We start from the raw sequence: 20,536 nt of genomic DNA, 5'->3' as shown, positions 1-20,536 counted from the left end.
GAGTGATGGCTATACAGCCGGTGTGTGTGGGGGAGAATACTGCCTTGTACTCCTCACTTATAAGCTAAGCGTTTAACTTAGAATTTGTTGCAGAAATCTCACTCCTCCCTCTCTTGTTAGGGTGTGGTAGAGTGGTGAGAAGGCTAAGCAGAGAAAAGGATGGGAATACCAGGGTCACCATGCAGGGGAAGGCAATGGCGAACCATCTCTGTTAGTCTCTTGCCTTGAAAACCCTATTGAGTTGTCATAAGTTGGATGTGACTTGACAGCACTTTACACACATGCAATGTTACGTCTGTGCCTGCATTTGTCAGAGTTGCCAATTTCTAGAAAGCCAGACTGTACAATTTCTAGGAAGTTAGGTTGTTGATTTACAACAGGCAATAACAAAACCGTCAGCCCCGGACGTTTGATGTTTTGCTATGACAAGTCTGTACTAGCCTGGCCTTATGGCCTGTGCTGAAGAACCATCTCAATCTCTTAGCCTATTGTTCTGTGTCCTGGACCTAATTTTCCAGTTGTTCTACAAAATCACGTCAGGAGTCAAGACTGTGGCTAGTCGGTAGGGATTCCAGCCTCCAGGTGGGAGCTGTGCATCCCCCGGAATTACAGCTCATCTCCAGACTACAGAGATCAGTTCCCCTGGAGAAAAATGAATAGTTTGGAGGGTGGACTCTATGGTATTGTACCCCACTGAGGTCCCTGCCCTTCCCAGGCTCCATCCCCAAATCTCCAAGTTTTCCAACCTGGATCTGGCACCCTACCCCCACTCCCATCCCCTGCTGGTGGCCAGGGTGGACCTGCAGTGGCAACCCTACTAACAGATCTTCATCAAAAGCCATGTCCACTGGGTCCCATGCTGCACCTCTCTCCAAGCAGGAAGAGAGGAGCTTAGATTTCTAACTCAGGAACTGCTGCTTCAAGCTATAGATCTCCTGGACCTTAAAAATTACCTGCCCTTTATGTCATCTGGCCATGCTATTAAGTTAAAAATAGTAGTTTTATTTATTTGGCTGCAATGGGTTTTTTTTCCTTTGCATATGGTAAATAATAAGCCTAATGTCATGGTTAGGTAAAACAGTGTGTTCTAACATGGGTGGATCTGATATGCTTGTTGTATGTGTTTTATGTGTTTTTATGCCCTGGCTGGATTTTATGGTTATTAATTTTATGTTTTTTATGATTTTATTGTATTATTTACTTTGTGAGCCACCATATACATCTCCTAAAAAAGTAAATACTTCTCACATCCTAGGTAAATACTTTTGTTTTTTCAGCCAAATTTGCTAGGAAAGAGTATAACAGCCCTTGAGGAGGAAGTAATTGGTTAGTTCAAGAAAGTATAGTGAAAGTATAACTTGTATGTCAGGTAGAGCTCTAAGATTAAGCAGTTGATCCTCTTAGATACTGAACATTTATATTGCAAATTTAATAGATAGTGGCAGATGCTGGTTTATTTTGTGCTTTAAGTTAGATTTGTTTGTGCTAATAAAGCTTGCATAGCTAGACTTCCCATCTAATTCAGTTTATCAAGTGGCCCCTGGGGTAAGAAAACTTTCCAAAGGACCCTAGAGACTACTACAGATGGTTAGATCTTGAACATTATGGGCTTTGCTGAGGTAATCCTATACCGAAATCACATTAGTATGAAAACTCTTAATGTTGGAGTTAATCTGAGGGACCTGGTTTCAAATAATTAGTCAGCCATGAAACTCAATGGGGACCTTGGCCAATTGCTTTTAGTCTCACCTGCCTCTCAGGGCTGTTAAGGGGGGAAAGTATAACAACCCCATGTATGCCATCCTGAGCTCTTTGGAGAACATATATGTGATTAATAATAATGAACCAGCATTTATTTTGTGACCCATTCAGATGCCACTTATGAGAAAGGGTTCTGTTATATACTGAATGGCTCTACTGGCTGTTCAGTCCAGTTATTATTTTATATAGTTATCTAGATTTTTTTTCATGTGTGGGCATATTTGTGGTATATTATTTTTTATTCTGCTATTATTTCAAACTTACCTTCCCCTAACAGATAACCGAACATACCACTTCTTGGCAGAAGATGACCGGGAATGTGCTGTGTAAGTACTGGGGAGCTAGAGCAAAATTATTACTTGGGAGCAATATATTTTGACTTGTAGAGTTGAAATTAGCATTCTAATCTAAAGCATCTTTCATCCAGAACTGTGATCACGTCTGCACAACTTGTGACACCCCAGGAAAATGCAGTGGCCCAGCCACCCAATGGGTATAGCAACCCACCAGGGGGTTGATAAAGATAAAACTGCTAAAACCACCTCTTTTCAGAATAATTTACTGCCATTTCTACAGAACTTGGGAGACCACAATAGCATGGCTGGTAGACTGCATTCAGCTTGGTGGGTCATGTTGTTTCAGGATGTTCCATTTACCTGATGTTAGTTTCCTCCTTCATTGCAGATGGATCTCTGTCCTCAGCAACAGTAAAGAAGAGGCCCTGAATGTGGCATTCAAACAGTCACCTGGCCGGGAAGGGAGCAGTATGGAAGACCTAACTGGAGCAATCACTGAGGAGATAAAGCGCATGCCAGGAAACAGCATGTGCTGTGACTGCTCGGCATCTGGTACACAAGTAGAAGTTAGCTAATCCACCCTCCACACAACCATCTTGGTATACAGCAAATAGAGATGTCCTGTGACCAAACTGTAGAAGTGCCAACACTCATGACATGCAAGTTTCATACATTGGCTGCAGTCACCCCTGCTGACTTCTTCAGAGCTGCCTTTCAATTATGAGTGCCTTTTCCGCCTGTCGGAGGTCGCTTCACTCTCACTCTTCCTGCGTGTTTTGCCCGTTTTCCAGATGCTGTTTTAGCCAGAATCTAGAAAATGCGGGCAAAATGCACCGGGAGAGTGAGTTGACCTCTGATGGGTGGGAAAGGCATGTATAATCAAAAGGAAGCCCCGAAGCAGTTGGCGGGGTGACCACAGGGCAACGTCCCTGCATAAAAGGCCTCTGTATGTCTGCCATTTGATCCATGGTGACAGAAAAGAGCCATTCTGTACAGCTAATTCTCCAACCGGAATCCTGCTGAAGTCTACGTTATCCTTTCAACAAGCAGCCCCCCTCTCCCGTTACCTGCCCTGGAGGCCTGCAGTAACTATAAGGTTACACCATGAACTTCAGGCATTTATGAAGGTTACAATCCTCACCAGATTCTCAGTCTATAATGTGTTTTAATTTCCCCATCCCTCTGAAAAGAATTCTGTCAAACTTCTTCATGGAGAAAAAATGGATTGAGTGCTCTTAAAAAGACAAGAGATATTATTACACTGTATAGAATTGGAGTGTCCAGTGGGCTTATGCAAGAAGTGGGATACTGGCACATATCTACAGGGGGAAGAGTGCCCCAGCAATGAGCATTATTCCCCCTTCCCATGATTTCAAGGCTCTTACTCATTTTTTAGAGTTATGAGAGGTTGTGAGGGAAAGACATGAAGATTATCCATCATGATGTACATAATTTTTTGGCAAGGTGGAGCATTAACCATATCCATGTGTTTCCTGGCTTCACAGACCCAGCATGGCTGTCCATTAATTTGGGAATTCTGATCTGCATCGAATGTTCTGGGATTCATCGGGAGATGGGGGTCCACCACTCACGCATTCAATCCCTAGCCTTGGATAAGCTGTCAACCTCAGAGCTCCTGGTAAGGAGTTGATGGTGCGTTCTGTACCACCGCCTTCCTTTCAAAGTTCAGGACAGCATTTCCCCTTTCTGGTGAAAAAAGGATTGCCAACTCTGTGTTGTGAAATTCTTGGAGATTTGGGGATGGAGATGGGGGGGTGAAGTTTGGGGAGGGGAGAGAGCTCAGCGGGGATGTGATGCCTCAGAGTCTACCTTCTCCATTATCCAGAGAAACTGATCTATGTAGTCTGGAGATCAGTTGTAATTCTGGGAGATCTCCAGGCTCCACCTGGGGTTGGCAAACCTTGATGCAAATTATTGATTTTCTTTGCTTTATTGGTTTCTGGGGCAGCATTTCTAGAAACATTCCTATGTTTCTCACTTTTTGGACTCTGCTGATTCTTATGTTTCTCACTTTTTGGACTCTGCTGATTCTATCACCATCTATTCTATCACTACTTACTGTGTACATCCCATGGCCTTGTCTCTCCTACTAACCCAGTATCAGCATCTGTGGTTTCTTTCCTCCTGTCCCTTCTTGTGCAATTTAAATTTAATGATAAATGTAATTTATAATTAAATGATAACAGAGTTATTAATGCTGACAAAGTTATGGTTTTCATCATTATGTTAAACTGTCTTTTTTTGTTTTCTTGTTTTTGCAGTTGGCTAAGAATATTGGAAACTCAAGATTTAATGACATACTAGAAGCCAAGCTTCCCAGTTCATCTCCAAAGCCTATTACTGACAGTGCTATGTAAATTATAGTTCTTCCTTATTGTTGTTGTTATTGTGTATATGTATATTAGTATTCCCAAACCTAGATTTAAAAACACTTGCTTTGGTGGCATTTTAGAGACAGATTACTAATTAGATGTAAGAAAATGTATTTAGTACATTTTATCTTGCCCTTCCTCTAAGGAGCTCAGGGCAGTATACTTGGTTCTTCTCTCCTCCATTTTATCCTTACTACTGTGGTAAAGAGTTACAAAGAGTTATACAGATAAGAAAGAGTTAGGGTTGCCAACCTCCAGGTACTAGCTGGAGATCTCCCTCTATTACACCTGATCTCCAGCCGATAGAGATCAGTTCACCTAGAGAAAATGGCCGCTTTGGCAATTGGACTCTATGGCATTGAAGTCCCTCTGCTCCCCAAACCCCGCCCTCCTCAGGCTGCACCCCAAAAACCTCCCGCTGGTAGCAAAGAGGGACCTGGCAACTCTAGAAAGAATTAATGTTTGGACGAGAGGCCATCTGTGTGGGAAGAAGAAGTAAATAAATATTATCTGGCTTTAGGCATTTGAGGATTGTTTAGAGAATCACCACACTTGTCAGCTTTACTGTTGGTTCTTCATCTAGGTGGATTTGGACTCCCTGGAATCTGTGGTTTCCTCTCTTTGTCCAATGTGTTCTTCTTTTTCTATTTTTCCAGGACTCTTCGGAAGGACTTCATCATTTCCAAGTACGTTGATAGGAAATATGCTGCCCAGAAAATCACAGGGAGCTCAACAGCTAGGCTCAAGGAACTTCAGGATGCTGTCAAAGGAAAGGATGTATTTGTCTTGCTTCAGGCATATGCTGAAAAGGTGGATTTAAGTGAGCGTCTATTGGAGCCCAGACAGGTAAGATTTGCCCCTTCCATGAGTAACCAAATGCGTATACTCCTTAGCAGAAGTGTTGCCAGTGCAGCAAGACAGAGCATGATACACTACAAATAAAACTCTTTTTGATGAAACCTGCAAGAAGGCTTTGGTTCCAGAACTCTATACTAAAAGAGTATAAAACTAAAACTAATATTTTTGTCTTGGCCACTTGGTAGTTTTTGAAGGTTGTTTGCTTTCATGATAAGGATTCCCATTATTATAAGAAAGCCTAGTATCTTTACCAACTTTATCTTATGCATATTTCCCCCAGTGCCTCTGGTGTCTCCTTTAGCGATCTCTCTGCCATGTTTATGTTGCCTAAATATGATTAACAAATTGATAGAATCACCACTATTTACTAGTAACAGCCAGTTTTGACCAATCTTCTGTTCCGTCTTGTACAGTAATGATGAAGTAATAGGGCTGAGAATTCAAGGCCACACTATATTGTACATGTACTTCCCTGCTCCCTCTTCCTAGGGTTGTCAGACTCCAGGTACTAGCTGGAGATCTCCTGCTATTACAACTGATCTCCAGCTGATAGAGATCAGTTCACCTGGAGAAAATGGCTGCTTTGGCAATTGGATTCTATGACATTGAAGTCCCTCCCCTCCCCAAATTCCGCTCTCCTCAGGCTCCGCCCCAAATATCTCCAGGTATTTCCCAACCTGGAGCTGGCAACCCTATCTCTTCCTGATTTTTTTTAAATGCAAAACAGCTTTGGGTTAAGGAGAGGACCAGCAGGGAGAAAGGAGAGGCTGATTTTTCCCTACCAGCTGATTATCTGTTTAGAATTGTACTCACAAACTACTTGCCTGTTTGCAGGGGGAAAGATACCCTTTTCCTTTTCCCCACAGGCAGGAAACAACTTGAGGAGGACAATTTTGTTTAGGCATATGGCTGGCAGGACAAGGATTCAACATTCCTTTCTCTTCTCCCACCTGCTTTACTTTCTTTAAAAAATGGAGGAAAGAAGAGAGAAATTGTAACCTGGCCCTCTCTACCTGTTCTTAGACAGAGGCCCTCCTTAGAATAAAACTTCCCTGCTCACACACCGGGACAATTAATGGTCCATAAACAGAAGATGCATTAATATACATCATTGCCCCAAAGTTAAGTCAACTGAATAGAATTCTAATTCAAGAGCCTCTGGAAAAAATCCCTGAGTCAGTAGCTGAGCTCAATCACCTGAATGGTTTGGCAGACTCTCTCAGGTTGGTCAGCTGCAGAAAAGACCAGCAAGATCTTGACACTTCAAGGAAATGTGTGGGGGTGGGCAGTCCCTGTTAGTGGTGAGTCGGAAACCACCAAAACCACCTGTTGCTAGATTATAATTCCCTGAAAACTGACTCAACGTGGTGAACAAAGCAGACTTCTGTTCCTTTCAGTGGCCTTGACTTCCCTAGGATGGACAGAAACAGCAATCTCTCTTATTCTCTTCAATTAAAAAAAGGTAAAGGTCCCCTGTGCAAGCAACGGGTCATTCCTGACCCATGGGGTGACGTCACATCCCGACGTTTCCTAGGCAGACTCTGTTTACAGGGTGGTTTGCCAGTGCCTTCCCCAGTCATCTTCCCTTTACCCCCAGCAAGCTGGGTATTTTACCAACCTCGGAAGGCTGAGTCAACCTTGAGCCGGCTACCTGAAACCAACTTCCATTGGGATCGAACTCAGGTCGTGAGCAAAGCTTGGACTGCAGTACTGGAACTTACCACTCTGCGCCACGCGGCTGTTAGCTCTCTTCAATTACAGAGCAGTAACTATCAATTCTTCAAAAAAAAAATAGAGCAACCTCCTAGTTGTCTTTTGCAGTAAAGATATCTTTTCCAGTTTAAGCTCTTCTTCACTCTAAAGATGCCAAACAAAACAGCACTGGTAACAGAATGAAAGCCGGTACAAAGTCCTCAAAGTTTTGGCTTGGCTGCCCAGCCAGGCTGCAAAGCATCCACACTTTACAGCCAGTGATGCCCCAAACATGGGAAAAAGTAATATAACGGTAACTCAAATTATACATTTCCATTTGCACTATTTACAGAACAAAGCCACTTAAACACAAATATGAAGATTGGATCCCATCAGCCTTGCTGGGTTTCTTTTTCCTGTGTCTCTGTCTGCAGCATTGTCAGAGTACTGCCCTAGATGGAGTTCTCAAAAAGGCCTACTCTGTTACACAAGTAATGCGCTGCTTTTCCTTAAATTTCCACAAGTAGCAAAATGCTACTCAGAGAGCCTGCATGAACCATTCCATAAAGATTTTGCTTTGGAGTATGGCCTCAGAATGGCCATTAGGTTAGGTGAACTACTAGGGTAGCAATTCCCACGTTGCCAGAAATGAGCAGTGGTTAGTCCTACCCTTGATTTCAAGGAAACACCAAAATACTTTTGCACAGTCACTTCATTTTTTTTTCTTGCTGAAAGGAACCCGGAGAAACGCTCCTTCACTTGGCAATTCTCATGTCTGACCGAACCTCTTTGCATATTGTTGATTTTCTGGTGCAGAACAGGTAAGCAGACTCCACAGTCTTGCCAGACAGATTTCATGATTTATTTATGAACTTCATTTATAATCTGCCTTTCTTGTTGAGACTCAGTGTGGATATATTTGCTGTATTTATCAATGTATTCACCTGAAATAAATGAGTGAAGGCAAGTGATTGGTACTGGGCCAACAGTGCCGTGGACTAAAGACCCTTCTCTTTGACACAGTAGCATTAGATCTTCAACATGGTCCCAATATATCTTTGCAACAAGGATTGTCCTGAAGCAATAGCTTCTTGGACTGATGAAGCCTCACCTTCTTGCCAGAACATGGGGCTCTCTTCAGCCACAACACCACCCTCGATTGCAGAATTTAATTATGTTTCTTCATCCAACAAACCTCGGAATTCTACAGCCTGGCAGAATTCTGGCTTTGTGTTCTAGCACTTGTGAAAGATTCATATCAGTTGCTTTCTCATCATTTGACTACTCACAGCTCAATATGTAAACCAACTCCACTGAAAAGCTTTGTACCTGAGGCAATATGAAAATAATGGGTTGGATCCCATAACCTTGTGATCTCATAAGAAATCTAACTGTAAGGGAAAGCAAAAACATAAACAACGTTGCTGTCCCTGGTTGTTGCCTAATTGGGAGTGAATGAGGAAATGAAGGGTGAAAGTAAAAACATACAGTGCCTTATCCTGAAGAGAAGAGTCTACTGTGCTGAGTTCTGAGGCATGAAAATGAAAAGCTGGTCCAGGCCAGGGAATTTCCTGGGTGAAGGAAAAATCCAAAACCAGCTATGCAGTTGGGGATCAAAGCAAGGGATAAAGATCTAGGAGCCAAAGGAAAGGATTCAGTGATTCAGCAAAAGGGTGAAGGTCCAGAAAATGAGCCAGCTGCAGTGTTGGAGAAGGAGGCTCAGATGCAGAACCAACTGCAAAGTTTGGGGGCTCAAGAGTCCCTAGTTATGGGTTTACAAGGGTGAGGTGCCGGAGGGTGAATAGGTGGAAATGGAAGTCCAAATATGGGCATTCAGCAGGACAATTAAGGTGACGCGGTTGAGTAACCCCAATAACTACTATGGTGGTGGACAGCCGGGGGAGGGGGGAAAGACTGTGGAGACTTGCCCCACTCTGTGATGGCTCAACAGGGGGTGCCACCTAAGACTACTGCCCCCAGCTGGTTGCTGCCACCACCACCGGCCACCTCTCCACTCCCTGACCCAGAATGGCTAACTTTCCTTCCTTTCTCATTCCCCAGGAATCATGAAACGCAGTGTGGCAATCTGCCCCTGCCTAATACGGCTTTCCAAACTCAAGAGTTTGAGAATCCCTATTAAGCGTCTGCAGCTTGCTGTGGCATATTTCAAGATGTCTGGAGAATGCCAAGAGAAGGATCATTACGCACTCTTGCTGGAGGGTGGGCAGGAGTGACAGAGGCCGGGGCAAGAAAGTGGCCAAAGAGAAGGGGGCTGCTACCTGATGTCACCACCTCATGTCACCTCATTATAGAGTCAGCCCTGGCCGTGCTGCATATTTAGTACATACCAGAGAAACCAAATTGTTTGTGTTGTCTCTCTTAAAAAGGAATCTGCACACATGCCTAATAATTGTCTCTCATTCAGTGGGAGCCTGCTGAAGCAGACATCCAAGGGAAACACTCCTCTTCATTACTGCAGCCTTCATAATAAGCCGGAATGCATTAAACTCCTTCTACGAGCCAAAGTCAGCATTACAATTAGTAAGTGGCTATTAAATAAAAATGTTGTTTTTATTTAGAAGGGGGAAAACGTGGTTACTTAGGTTTTTATCATCCTATTTCATTGTATCACTGGACAAAGCAAAATACCAAGGAGGTGCACATACCCAATTTCCCACCTGCAAGTGGTATAATTAGCAAAGGTGCTCAGTCCTGACCACACTAGGTACAGGATGGGGTGAGTTCCATGTCATGATTATTTTCCTTTAGCCTTTTCCTTTGCCCACACTTCCTTTGGCCTTTTGCTATGCCCACACATCTTCCTTAGGGTCAAAGCATTGGTTTGCTAGTATGGAGAGCACTTGTGTGGCCATACTCTTCGAAAGTTAACTCAGATGGACTTTCTGACAAATGTAGGTCCCACATAGAGCAATCCTAGGCAAAGTTACTCCATTGATTTCAATGGGCTTAGTCTGGAGAAACTTTGCACAGCATTACACTGTGAGTATACCAGTGTCCTACTTGGATCCAAAACAAATTGTCAGTATGATTATATCAAGTGAACTGAATCTGTGACAGTTATCAGATATCACTAAAAACTAGTAATATTGTTATTTCTCAACAGCTAATGAAGCTGGAGATATGGCCCTTGACATTGCTAGGAAGATGAATTATGCCGTGTGTGAAGATCTGGTAAGAAATTAGATTTCCTCCCCCCCACCTTTGAAGCATGAGCTGGGACAATAAAGTAGTTGTTTTTCTACTGATGCAGCTGTGTTCTAGGATCTGAACATAACCAGGTAGGGAGAAGGCAAAATTCAAGTGTTAGGATTTTGTCTTTTCAGAAGCAACACTGAAGAATTATTATTGCCCGTTCATTGTTCACATGTTCACTTTATTTGTGTCCAACTATGGTCTCCAGAGCAAATTTTACTTCTGGGGGTGTTTGTAACAAGTGCCCATCCTTGTATAAATGTCAGCAGCACATCAAAGGAAGAACAGCCAGTGAGGACACAAATACAGTTTAGCAGATGGGTGGATTTTAAAAACCTTGGTCAAGTCTGCCATATTAGGTAGGCTTGGCTGTGTCAGGAAAACCCAGGCTTAAATCCACAAATACTCACCTTCCGGTTTAACTAGTACTACTGTTCCATTAGCCCTGACCTGAATAGCCAAGTTGGCCCGATCTCGTCAGAAGCTAGGCAGGGCTGTCCCTGTTTAGTATTTGGATGGGAGACAACCAAGGAATTCCAGGGTCACTATGCAGAAGAAGGAAATGGCAAACCATCTCTAGTCTCTTGCCTTGAAAAACCCTACGAGGTTGCCATAAATAGGCTGCGACTTGACTGCTCCTTACACGTGCACACTGTTCCATCAAGGAACAGTTTCTGGTGCTGAGATTATAGCTGTGGAAATCACTTCTGCCTGGTTTTTGAGACTTCCCATTTCCCAACGTAAGCCTAATGGAAATCTTAATGGAAAACAGCTAGTGCGGTTTTTGGAATTGCTTTGGAATATCTGCTGCAAACTCCAAGATCATGAGCTGAGCCAAGGTCTTCCCTATGTTCCAGCTATTTCAGGCTCAAAATGACCAGTTCAATATGCGTGCTCATGTGGAATATGAGTGGTGGCTGGGCCAAGAGGACATGTATGAAAGTGATGACGATCTGGATGAAAAGGTAAGAGCCCAGCACTTCAGATCAATGCATTTTTGTGGGCTGAAGTTCATCCTTTGTTTCCCATGTCTCAGTTAGAGCAGAAGCAGTACCTTTCAAACGTGATTGATCCGTTAAAGCTGGGTGACGGTTCTGGCATAATTCCATGAAAACTGCAAAACTATATGAATATTTCTGAAAACTGAAAGGATCCCAAGTGTTGTGTGCAGATAGTTCCAGGCCACAATAATGGAGAGAGTTAAGTGCATTTAAGCTAATTGAATCCACTGGATTTATTTAAGAATGATTTCGTCTGTGCTGAGCTGTGGCTCATACGTGTTTCCCGTAGATTGCAGGAGTGAAGACCTAGTCACCAATCAGGAAAGCCCTTGGGAACACACAGCTGAGGGTGTGTGTTTTTTTCTTTGAGACAGTCACTTTTATTATTAAAAAGTAGGATGGTGAGTAAGATATTTGCAAAATGCTTTAAACATATGGTGAGTTGGTCATCCTTCTTAATGAAGTAGTCATTCACTTATTCTGCAGCTGGCTGGTCAGCTATCCATTTTACATTAAATGCCTCCTTATCTTGAGTATTTCTTACAAGGTTACAAGATTCAGTTTAAGCTGTACTTATTCTTCTCCCTGAAATTTGAAGGATGAAAATTTTGTTGATCAGTCCTAAAGAAATTTTAGCCACCCAACTGCTATTTGGTTCTTTTATCAAATTGGATCCAGAATTTGGTTTCCAGAAATGTGAGGCATTGGCTCTTGTGATTAGTCCCATTATTTGATAGGGCCATTGGGGGGGGGACATCCTTTCTTTATGTATTGTGTGCATACAGCTAAATAGACCGTCCATATTCAGAGGCAGTCTACCACTGAATCCTAGATGCTGGGGGCAAGTGATAATAGAAGGCTATTGCTTTCATTATCTGCCTTGTAAGCTTCCCAGAAATATCTGGCTGGCCGCTGTTGGAAACACAATACTAGACTAGAGGAATCTTTACTTTGACTTAGCAGTACATTATATGGTATTCTGTATCCTGTGCCTGTCCTCTTCTCTAGACAGATTTTCTTGTACTTGTGAACCGCTTTCGCCCAGCATGCCATTATTCCAGACTGCTCCTTTATTTGTTTCAGCTCAGTCCTGTAAACAAAGAACGTATTCTGCGACCTCAAAGCTGCTATAATCCACCAGGAACAGCCTCTCAGCTGTGGAGAAACACTTCTGAATTTTCAAAGGGATCCAGTCCAGCTCTGAAGGACAAATGCAACGACATGTATGCCATCCCACATGCTTCTGCCTCTAGTGTTGTGGCAAAAGCGGTCTCCCCTGTTTCTGCTTGTTCTGGCCCACCTCTGCCGCCACGCAATGTACCCAAAGGTAAGATTGCACCATTCCATTACTCCTTTTGTGTCTGTAGCTTATAGTACCATAACAACACTAGAATGTATTGCTACAATATGTTGTTTCACTTTACCCCATTATACCTAGATGCAGAAGTTGGCTGGAATCTCTTAATATCCGTGACTCCAAAATGTGTGATGTGTAGACATTCATTTGTGGTGAGGGGTTGTCATACAGCTTCTAGGAAAATACTTAGATTTATTTAGATATTTATACCTTGCATTTCTTCCCCAAGGGGATCTTAAGCGGCTAACAACATTCTTCTCCCCTCAATTTTATCCTCTTAATGAATTAACAAACAATAAACAAACAAACCACCCTATTAGGCTGAGACAGTGTGACTGGCCCAAGGTCACCCAGCAAGCTTCCATGGCAGGTGAGGACTTGAGCCTGGGTCTCCTAAATCTTTGTCTGACATTCTGATCACCATTCATATCTATTTCCTGTTCCTCAAGGACACAGTTTAAGATTGGATTTCTGAGGACTAGAGAAGAAGGAGCAGCAAAGATAAATGAGTTCACACCGGTAGCTTACCTTAATTTAAAATAGGGAGCAAAAACACATCATTACAGTTGGTGGTATTAATTCTCTTGGTTAGCACTTTCAGGTACAAAGACTGCCATGGAAGTGACTAAACTATTGTGAATTAAAATCAGTATAATATAGTGAACACAGCTTACATCTAACCTTAGACCAGGCTCGGATTGGCATTTGCTGTATTCTCAAGGACTACCTTATTATCCAGATAGTAGTTCAGGGCTAGAGTGACTGCTCCCCCCACTATGAGTTGTCAGGCTCCATTATAAAGGTCCCACTATCCAGCAGTCAAAGCTTCACAGAGTTGACAGGCACACACACGCAGGAATAGGTAGGGTATTACGTACAAATCACAAAAGAACAAGAAAGGAAAAAGATAAAGAAGAACTCTAACCTTCATGTCTGGGATATCTCCATTTCTTATAACCCGAGAGAACTTTTTCCCCTTCCTTATAACTAAAATTCTGTGAAAACATTTAGCATATCTTCATTAAAAATTTAGTGGGCCTACTAGTGCTAGTTAATTTGCTTTGTGGGCTAGATGCAGCTCATCATAGCCATCCTATTTCAAGGGATGGTATGAGCCAGTCCTGTTTTTGTGCTCCTATCACTGTGAGTTTAAAATTCTGCACTAAAACCTGGTGATAGAAACAACCTGACTGTAAGGCTGGAACAAACGCACACATGTATCCATAGCAGACGTGAGGTATTTATGAAACAGGGATTGCAGTATAGGTAAAAAACCATCAACCTCTCAAGCAAAGTCTTCTGCTGTTCTAGCATATCCTACTGTTCAGCACTGGTCCTTTTATATTTGAGACCAAATCACCTCCTTGTTTAACCAAGACGCTTACCTAAAAGCCTGTTTGGTTTCCATATAGCTGAGGATAAGATGCTATAGTCACTGATCCGACAATAACCTTAACACTCCATTTGCTTACTGTTCAATTATTATTACTCCAGCTGGTTTCTGTGCTGATCACATAAGCATCAAAACCAAGACAAAGCAGGGACCTTTACATATCTGAGAAACACAGAAAACATGACTGTATAAATATTTTCTTTATGCAGGAAAATATAACCAAAAGAAAAAGACGAAACAAAACTTTTTCAGAATGGTTGATGAGAACTAAATATGCTTTAGGAGGCATGGAATGTTGAGGGGAGGTGAGAATCAGTTAAAGGAAGGGAGAGGAAATTAGCCCAGAAGGAAAATTTCATGAGTTGTGTGAGATTCCTAATTCATTAATCTGTCATGGCCTGTTAGTAAGAATAATGTCAATGAATTTTCCCCCCCAGCACCCAGTTTCTCACCTCCATTGCCCCCAGTGAGCAGGCCAGCTTTTCCTACAGATACAGGAGCTAGAAAGGTTCTACCACCACCTCTGACTATTCGACATAAACGGACCTCCTCAGAGCCTTCCCCCTATACACCATTGAACAACACCACTCTGGCTGAAGGTAAGGGAAGTCACTGAATCTACTGAGTTGTTGGGAATATTACCCTAGGGTGGGAGGTACATGAAATTTGAGGAATTGTCTGTTACCAAATCAGATCAGCGATCCATCTTGCTGTCTACTCTGGCAGCAGTTCTCCAAGGTCTTCATCAGAGATATCTCCCTGCCACGAGATTCTTTTAACTAGGCATGCCAGTGGTCGCACCTTGGTCTTTATGCAAGCGAAGCATGTGCTTTATTATCTGGCTTTCCAACACATATTATTTCTGTCCTTCTGTTGATTTCAAACTGCCTTTGAGGCAGCCAATTTTGTAATCAACTGTTTTTTTTTTTAAAAAAAAAACAATCCAATTTGTGTCCATGACCTTTGCACCACCATAGTCCACACAGCAAGTATAACTTCAACAAATCCTAGGAAAGTATAATATTTCTAAGGAAATATACTGCAATATAAATGCTCAGGAAATTCAACATTTTTACAGCAGCACTGCAGTGAAGACATGGTGGCTGTGTGCAACAAATGATGGGGGAAATGCACATTTATTGCACATAAAATTGGGTGCGTTAGAAGGCCCTTAATATAATAAATGGTGTTCTTGGTACATATGTTAGGGGAAAAATCACATGCAAATTGTCTGATTTGATTATATTTATGTTCTGAGTAAACTTGTGGGGGAGAAAGACAGTCCAGATGAATTCTTCTTATACTGAGAGGTAAGATCACACAGGTCACCATTCTTTTAAAATCTGGATGTACAGTTCTTGGCATATGGAGTTGTGTCTATTTACACATATTCTTGGTACACTGAATATTGTTTCCAATTATATACTTGTCACATTTATCAATGGTGTGGGTTCAGATGATATTTTCAATTTGCAATTTACAATACTGTCCTATATTTTATATACCTTCTTGTATTGGTATATTTTGTTTTGGCTTCAGAATGATGCCATCTCATCATTTAAATTATTGTCTGTCTTCATGAACTCGAGGCTGGTAGGTTCCTGTTTATAATTTCATGTCTTCTTTGAACGGGTCCCTGGGGCAATAGTATTGTCTCTTATTAGATTCTAGGTCATTCTCACCTCCAAGACACCACTCTCCAGACGGAGCCTGTCCCAAGAGTTTGAGGTAAGAATTATGTTTGTTTATGTGACAAGGAACTTGCAGGTTCCCTGCTCTCTTTTGGGATTGAAGGAGGGGCATCTTTTTCTGTACCTCCAACTTAAAAGCAGATAATGGGGGTTTTAGCATATGAAGCTTAAATCCATTCTTTCGACATTTTTTGGGCACTCCCACCTGACATAATAGGAGAGTATACTACACACAATCCTCCCAATAAGTATGGTTGCCATTTTGTGAAATAGGGACGTACATATATTTTCCAGCTTCAGTATGCACAAACGAAAAGCCTAAAAAATCTGGCTTTCTAATTATATATACCAAAGTTGAAAAATATGGATCTTGCTCAAATGCATACAAAATGGCAACCACACTCACTGAGACGATCCCCCAAGTGTGATCTCCTTACACATGGTTGGATGGACAAAATTGTAATCTGATACTTACAGCTGCAAAAAAAGGTGACTGCCACAACAAATGTCATTCTTCCACTCACTAGTCAGCTTGTATGAGGATCTGAATGATAGCAGTTATTCACGCACCTCGGGGCTTTCAAATTAATCTTTTTCCTCTTCATGACTTCCTCTAGCTCTGAGTCTTCTGATCTTCCTGAAAGGATGGATTCCTGGAAGAAATGTAAGACTGCTTTTAGTACTAAGAACATGCAGGCATGAAACAGTTGTACTTAGGGACCCAGATATTTTATCTCATGACAGTGCTTACATTGCATGAAAGTGGCATTTTGGACCACTCCAAACTGCTATATTTTGTTGCTCGAAAATTCTTGTTCCCATGAGCACTGTGTGAATGCAGGGTCACAGATTCCATTGGTGGACAGTGCTTATGACATTTGTGGGAATGGCAACTGACTGATACTATTTTGTGCATCTTTTTTCAAAGTTGTTAATTTTTGAGATAGCTTTGCTGGTGTTTGCCCCATCGAGTGAATCAACCTTCATAAACATAAAAAAGAGCAAGCATCAGCAAAGCTGCTTCCTGGGTCTTGTTCCCATCATTTCATACATTCTTGTTTTCATTAGAGGTCTTTTTAAAGCTCTGCATTCCCCCCATTTTTAAAAAAGAGCCTCCTTGCTCTTGACTGTACAGGGGGGTTGCATATTAGCTTCCCCCCACTTCTAGTGTTGTTATAATTTGCCCATTAATGTATTTATTCTTGAAAGGCATTTAGAAGTTCCCACAAACATGTCACTTTACAGATCTGTTTATATTGCAGCTTCCTTGAAAAAAACAGAGACCCTTACAGGGACAAACCGACAGATTAGAGAAAGCTCCTGGGATCCTCCCTTAACCCCTGAATCACCACATGATCTTCCTCCACCACTGCCCAGAAGGGGAAGTTTGGTATGTTCATAAACTAGATTTCCATTGCCTAACCATGTAGTTCCACTTTTCCTGCTCCTTTCAACATGCTGTTAGCTGTGGATTGCCTTTCATGGATTTCAGTTATCCCTGTCCCTGTTCAAGGACTCCTTGAGATACAGTAATCAGGTTATCAATAACCTTATAAGGAATGGAGGTCAAATTCTTGTAGGAAAGTGACTTTGTGTTGTTCTACTTTATTTATCCTTCCTCCTGCCCTCCCCTTTGGGACATTGTGTTTTTATCCATTTCTGGTACTGCATCACTCAAAAGTAAAAGCTGGTCAGTGTATTATTTTCACAATGGCTAGTGACATTCCTGGAATGAATCTCTTCCTCCAGGCTGCCCAAAACAACAATCAGAACTCTGGGGCCATTACATAAAGAGTTTCCCTGTTGGTTCTCGTAGGTTATCCGGGCTGTGTAACCGTGGTCTTGGTATTTTCTTTCCTGACGTTTCGCCAGCAGCTGTGGCCGGCATCTTCAGAGGAGCAACACTGAAGGACAGTGTCCTCTGAAGATGCCGGCCACAGCTGCTGGCGAAACGTCAGGAAAGAAAATACCAAGACCATGGTTACACAGCCCGGATAACCTACGAGAACCAATGAACTCTGACCGTGAAAGCCTTCGACAATATTTAGTTTCCCTGTTATTTTTATTAGCTGTCATTTATGTGGATCAGGACTTATGATACTCATTACATGATGGCTATAATTCACATGATAACATCTTCATGATAGGTGGGGCTTCACTGATTAAATTGATGTTAGTGTACTACTTTAAATATCCCTTGATATGTACTATTTAATTCAGCTTGCTAGGAGCACATAATGAGAATTAAAAAAGAATATCTCAAATCTATGCTAAACTATGCACATTCCTTTCATGCTATAAGTCTTGTACATGTATAACAGAGTCTTATGAACTACCTTGACTTCCATTTCTACAATCCTGACACTATTTCCTGATGTTGTTTTTCAGAGTAAGACCGTCCTTCGTCGGGTCAGAGCCCTTTATGACTGCCAGGCTGACCATGAAGATGAGCTAAGCTTCCGAGCTGGAGAAATAATCATAGTAGATGGGCAGGAGGATTCAAGCTGGTGGGTAAGTGAGTTTGAACTCTCCATTGCTTGGTTACTGGGGATTTCTCATCTGTGCACTGAACATTTTCCCATCCCACCCTATTCAGGCAGAGAATTACTTGACACGTCTCATTTTGCAATTGTGTGCTTTGTAGTGCTTGTTCTCATTGTGCAATTATTGTACTCAATGTGCAATTCTTTTGATTTTCTCTTTGTTAAATACCCTTGGTATCTGTATCTCTCTTTTTTTAAAACAGTGTGGCTGGATTGAAGGGCAGCCTCAGAGGAAAGGTGTCTTCCCAACACCATTTGTTCACCTGCTATATGAATAGAAGAATACTCACACTAGTTCCTCCTATGCGCAAGGCTGTTTATACTGTCAGCACCACTCATGCCCACAGATGTTACAGTCTACAGTTAACAGGATGGCATGCTGAACCAGGAGACAGACTGACTGGTGGTAAAACGCTATCATGAGGTGCAATCATCATCTTCACCTTTTTAGCAAAGCATCAGTTAATTTCAGCAAATTCAGTCAAACAGCACTGTACTCAAATTGTATCATCTATTGGAAGTACTCACTGGCCTTGTTCATGCACATTTGCAGTGGTATGGGATCTGCTTCTTGATGGTGCCATCCATCATTGTTATAGTAATATGTCTGTCTCCATCCATGTGCATCTAGTATTCAGTTGTATGAGTCTGTTCTACCTGATCATTGGCTTCCCTCTCAGTAGGTCTCCCAACGCCCTGCCCTGGATAGCCCAGGCTAGCCTGATCTCATCAGATCTCAGTAGGTCAGTAGGGTTGGCCCTGGTTAGTATTGGAGATTGGTGGACTCCCTTGGTGGATTGGAGACCACCAAGGGAGTCCAAGGTCTGACACGGAGGCAGGCAGTGGCAAGCCACCTCTGAACGTCTCATGCATTGAAAACCCTACAGGGTCACCATACGTCACATGTGACTTGAAGGCACAAAAAGTTCTCCCAATGTAAATGAATTCAGCAGTAATAGTGTGGGGCTCACTTTTTGTAACTTAGAAGAAGAGTTGGTTTTTATATGCCAATTTTCTCTACCTTTTAAGGAGAATCAAACCGGCTTACAATCTCCTTCCCTTTCTCTCCCCTCAACAGACACCTTGTGAGTTAGGTGGGGCTGAGAGAGTTCGGAGAGAACTGTGAGTAGCCCAAGGTTACCCAGCAGGCTTCATGTGGAGGAGTTAGGAATCAAACCCAGTTCTCCAGATTAGAGTCTGCCACTCTTAACCACTACATCACGCTGGCCTGAAGGGACATGAAGGTTACCAACTTCCTGCTCCAAGGCAGGGATTCTACAAGCTTGAAATGCTCACTGCTTAGCCCACAGAATCCAGGGTATTATGTGCTAGAGGAAGAGCAGAGGAATGAAAGCACAGTATGCCACAAGATGGTACCTACAGAACCTCTAGCTCCAGTTGTCACAAACAAGTGAGTCAGACTATAATAGAATATATTGCCCTTCCTAACTCCCAACCTTTCTGGATAAGTAATGCTGGGATAAATTCCTCTTGAATACCAATATAATAACCAATCAATCCCTGAAAGAAAACACATCCCTTATATCCCCTTCCACAACCCAACAGTTAAATTGAGTTGTCCAGTTCCCGATGTCCATAAAGAAGGTCTTGGGAGTGAGGAAAGAACTTGCAGGGCTCATTTATAGGGCACATCAGGTATCAAAACAAAAAACAACAACAAAATATCTCCTCATTTTTGCAAATGTATCCAACTTCCCTAATGAGGTTATTTTCTTCCATAGGAAGGCTGTTCTAGAATGTTATATGTGCAATACCAGACTGATGATGTATTTGTAGAATAAAATACTTTCCCTTCCGAGGCTTCATTTATCTCAGCTAAGAAATTCAGTCTCTTCTGATCTCAAGAGAATGGAAAACTTCTGCTTGTACTGATTTCATACCTATTCCATACTAGTGACCAAATGTGGACATTTGCCTACTCATATTCAAAAGTTTTGGGTATGTATATTCCACAAGGATGCAATTTGGCCCCAATTCCAAATCAAGTGCTAACCATGCTTTATTAGCAATGAATTGCCCAACTTATTCAGGAATTGTAGTTGCCATCTTTGCAGCAGATACGTGTTGATGGTTCACTGTCATATTATGATAGTCCAAATTCTTAGATCTCTTCTTTCCTTTCCAGTAAGTTTCTACCTGATAAGGGGTAAAAGCCATGTTTAATCCTGAGTTGCTTGACTTTATACTATTTTATTTTATTTTATTTTTATGATCCCAGTTCATTGTGGAAAACTACTTTGGTCATCAGTATCCTCTAAATATCATGCCATCCTTTAAAATCAGTGTGTTGGAATACCATTTTTATTTCTTTAATTTT

At 42.0% G+C, this 20,536-nt stretch overlaps 1 protein-coding gene across 1 annotated transcript in view; it reads left to right on the top strand.

Moving 5' to 3' along the window:
* LOC130473079 (arf-GAP with SH3 domain, ANK repeat and PH domain-containing protein 2-like) overlaps window positions 1-18,503 on the top strand; it is a 39,199-nt gene extending 20,696 nt beyond the window's left edge. The window contains exons 13-28 of the mRNA XM_056844605.1: window positions 2,039-2,087; window positions 2,446-2,609; window positions 3,563-3,696; window positions 4,340-4,431; window positions 5,107-5,296; window positions 7,736-7,821; window positions 9,426-9,541; window positions 10,125-10,192; window positions 11,071-11,178; window positions 12,298-12,541; window positions 14,402-14,563; window positions 15,629-15,692; window positions 16,273-16,319; window positions 16,918-17,045; window positions 18,044-18,166; window positions 18,402-18,503. Of these exons, the coding sequence (XP_056700583.1) occupies window positions 2,039-2,087; window positions 2,446-2,609; window positions 3,563-3,696; window positions 4,340-4,431; window positions 5,107-5,296; window positions 7,736-7,821; window positions 9,426-9,541; window positions 10,125-10,192; window positions 11,071-11,178; window positions 12,298-12,541; window positions 14,402-14,563; window positions 15,629-15,692; window positions 16,273-16,319; window positions 16,918-17,045; window positions 18,044-18,166; window positions 18,402-18,476 (1,850 nt within the window). The 3' untranslated portion in view covers window positions 18,477-18,503. The remainder of the gene's footprint in view (window positions 1-2,038; window positions 2,088-2,445; window positions 2,610-3,562; window positions 3,697-4,339; window positions 4,432-5,106; window positions 5,297-7,735; window positions 7,822-9,425; window positions 9,542-10,124; window positions 10,193-11,070; window positions 11,179-12,297; window positions 12,542-14,401; window positions 14,564-15,628; window positions 15,693-16,272; window positions 16,320-16,917; window positions 17,046-18,043; window positions 18,167-18,401) is intronic.
* The last annotated feature ends 2,033 nt before the right edge of the window (window positions 18,504-20,536 follow it).

Source organism: Euleptes europaea, chromosome 2, assembly GCF_029931775.1.
Source record: "Euleptes europaea isolate rEulEur1 chromosome 2, rEulEur1.hap1, whole genome shotgun sequence".
Taxonomy (NCBI): Eukaryota; Metazoa; Chordata; class Lepidosauria; order Squamata; family Sphaerodactylidae; genus Euleptes; species Euleptes europaea.
Note: the sequence above shows the minus strand (reverse complement) of the source record. Positions and strands in the feature narration are given on the sequence as shown.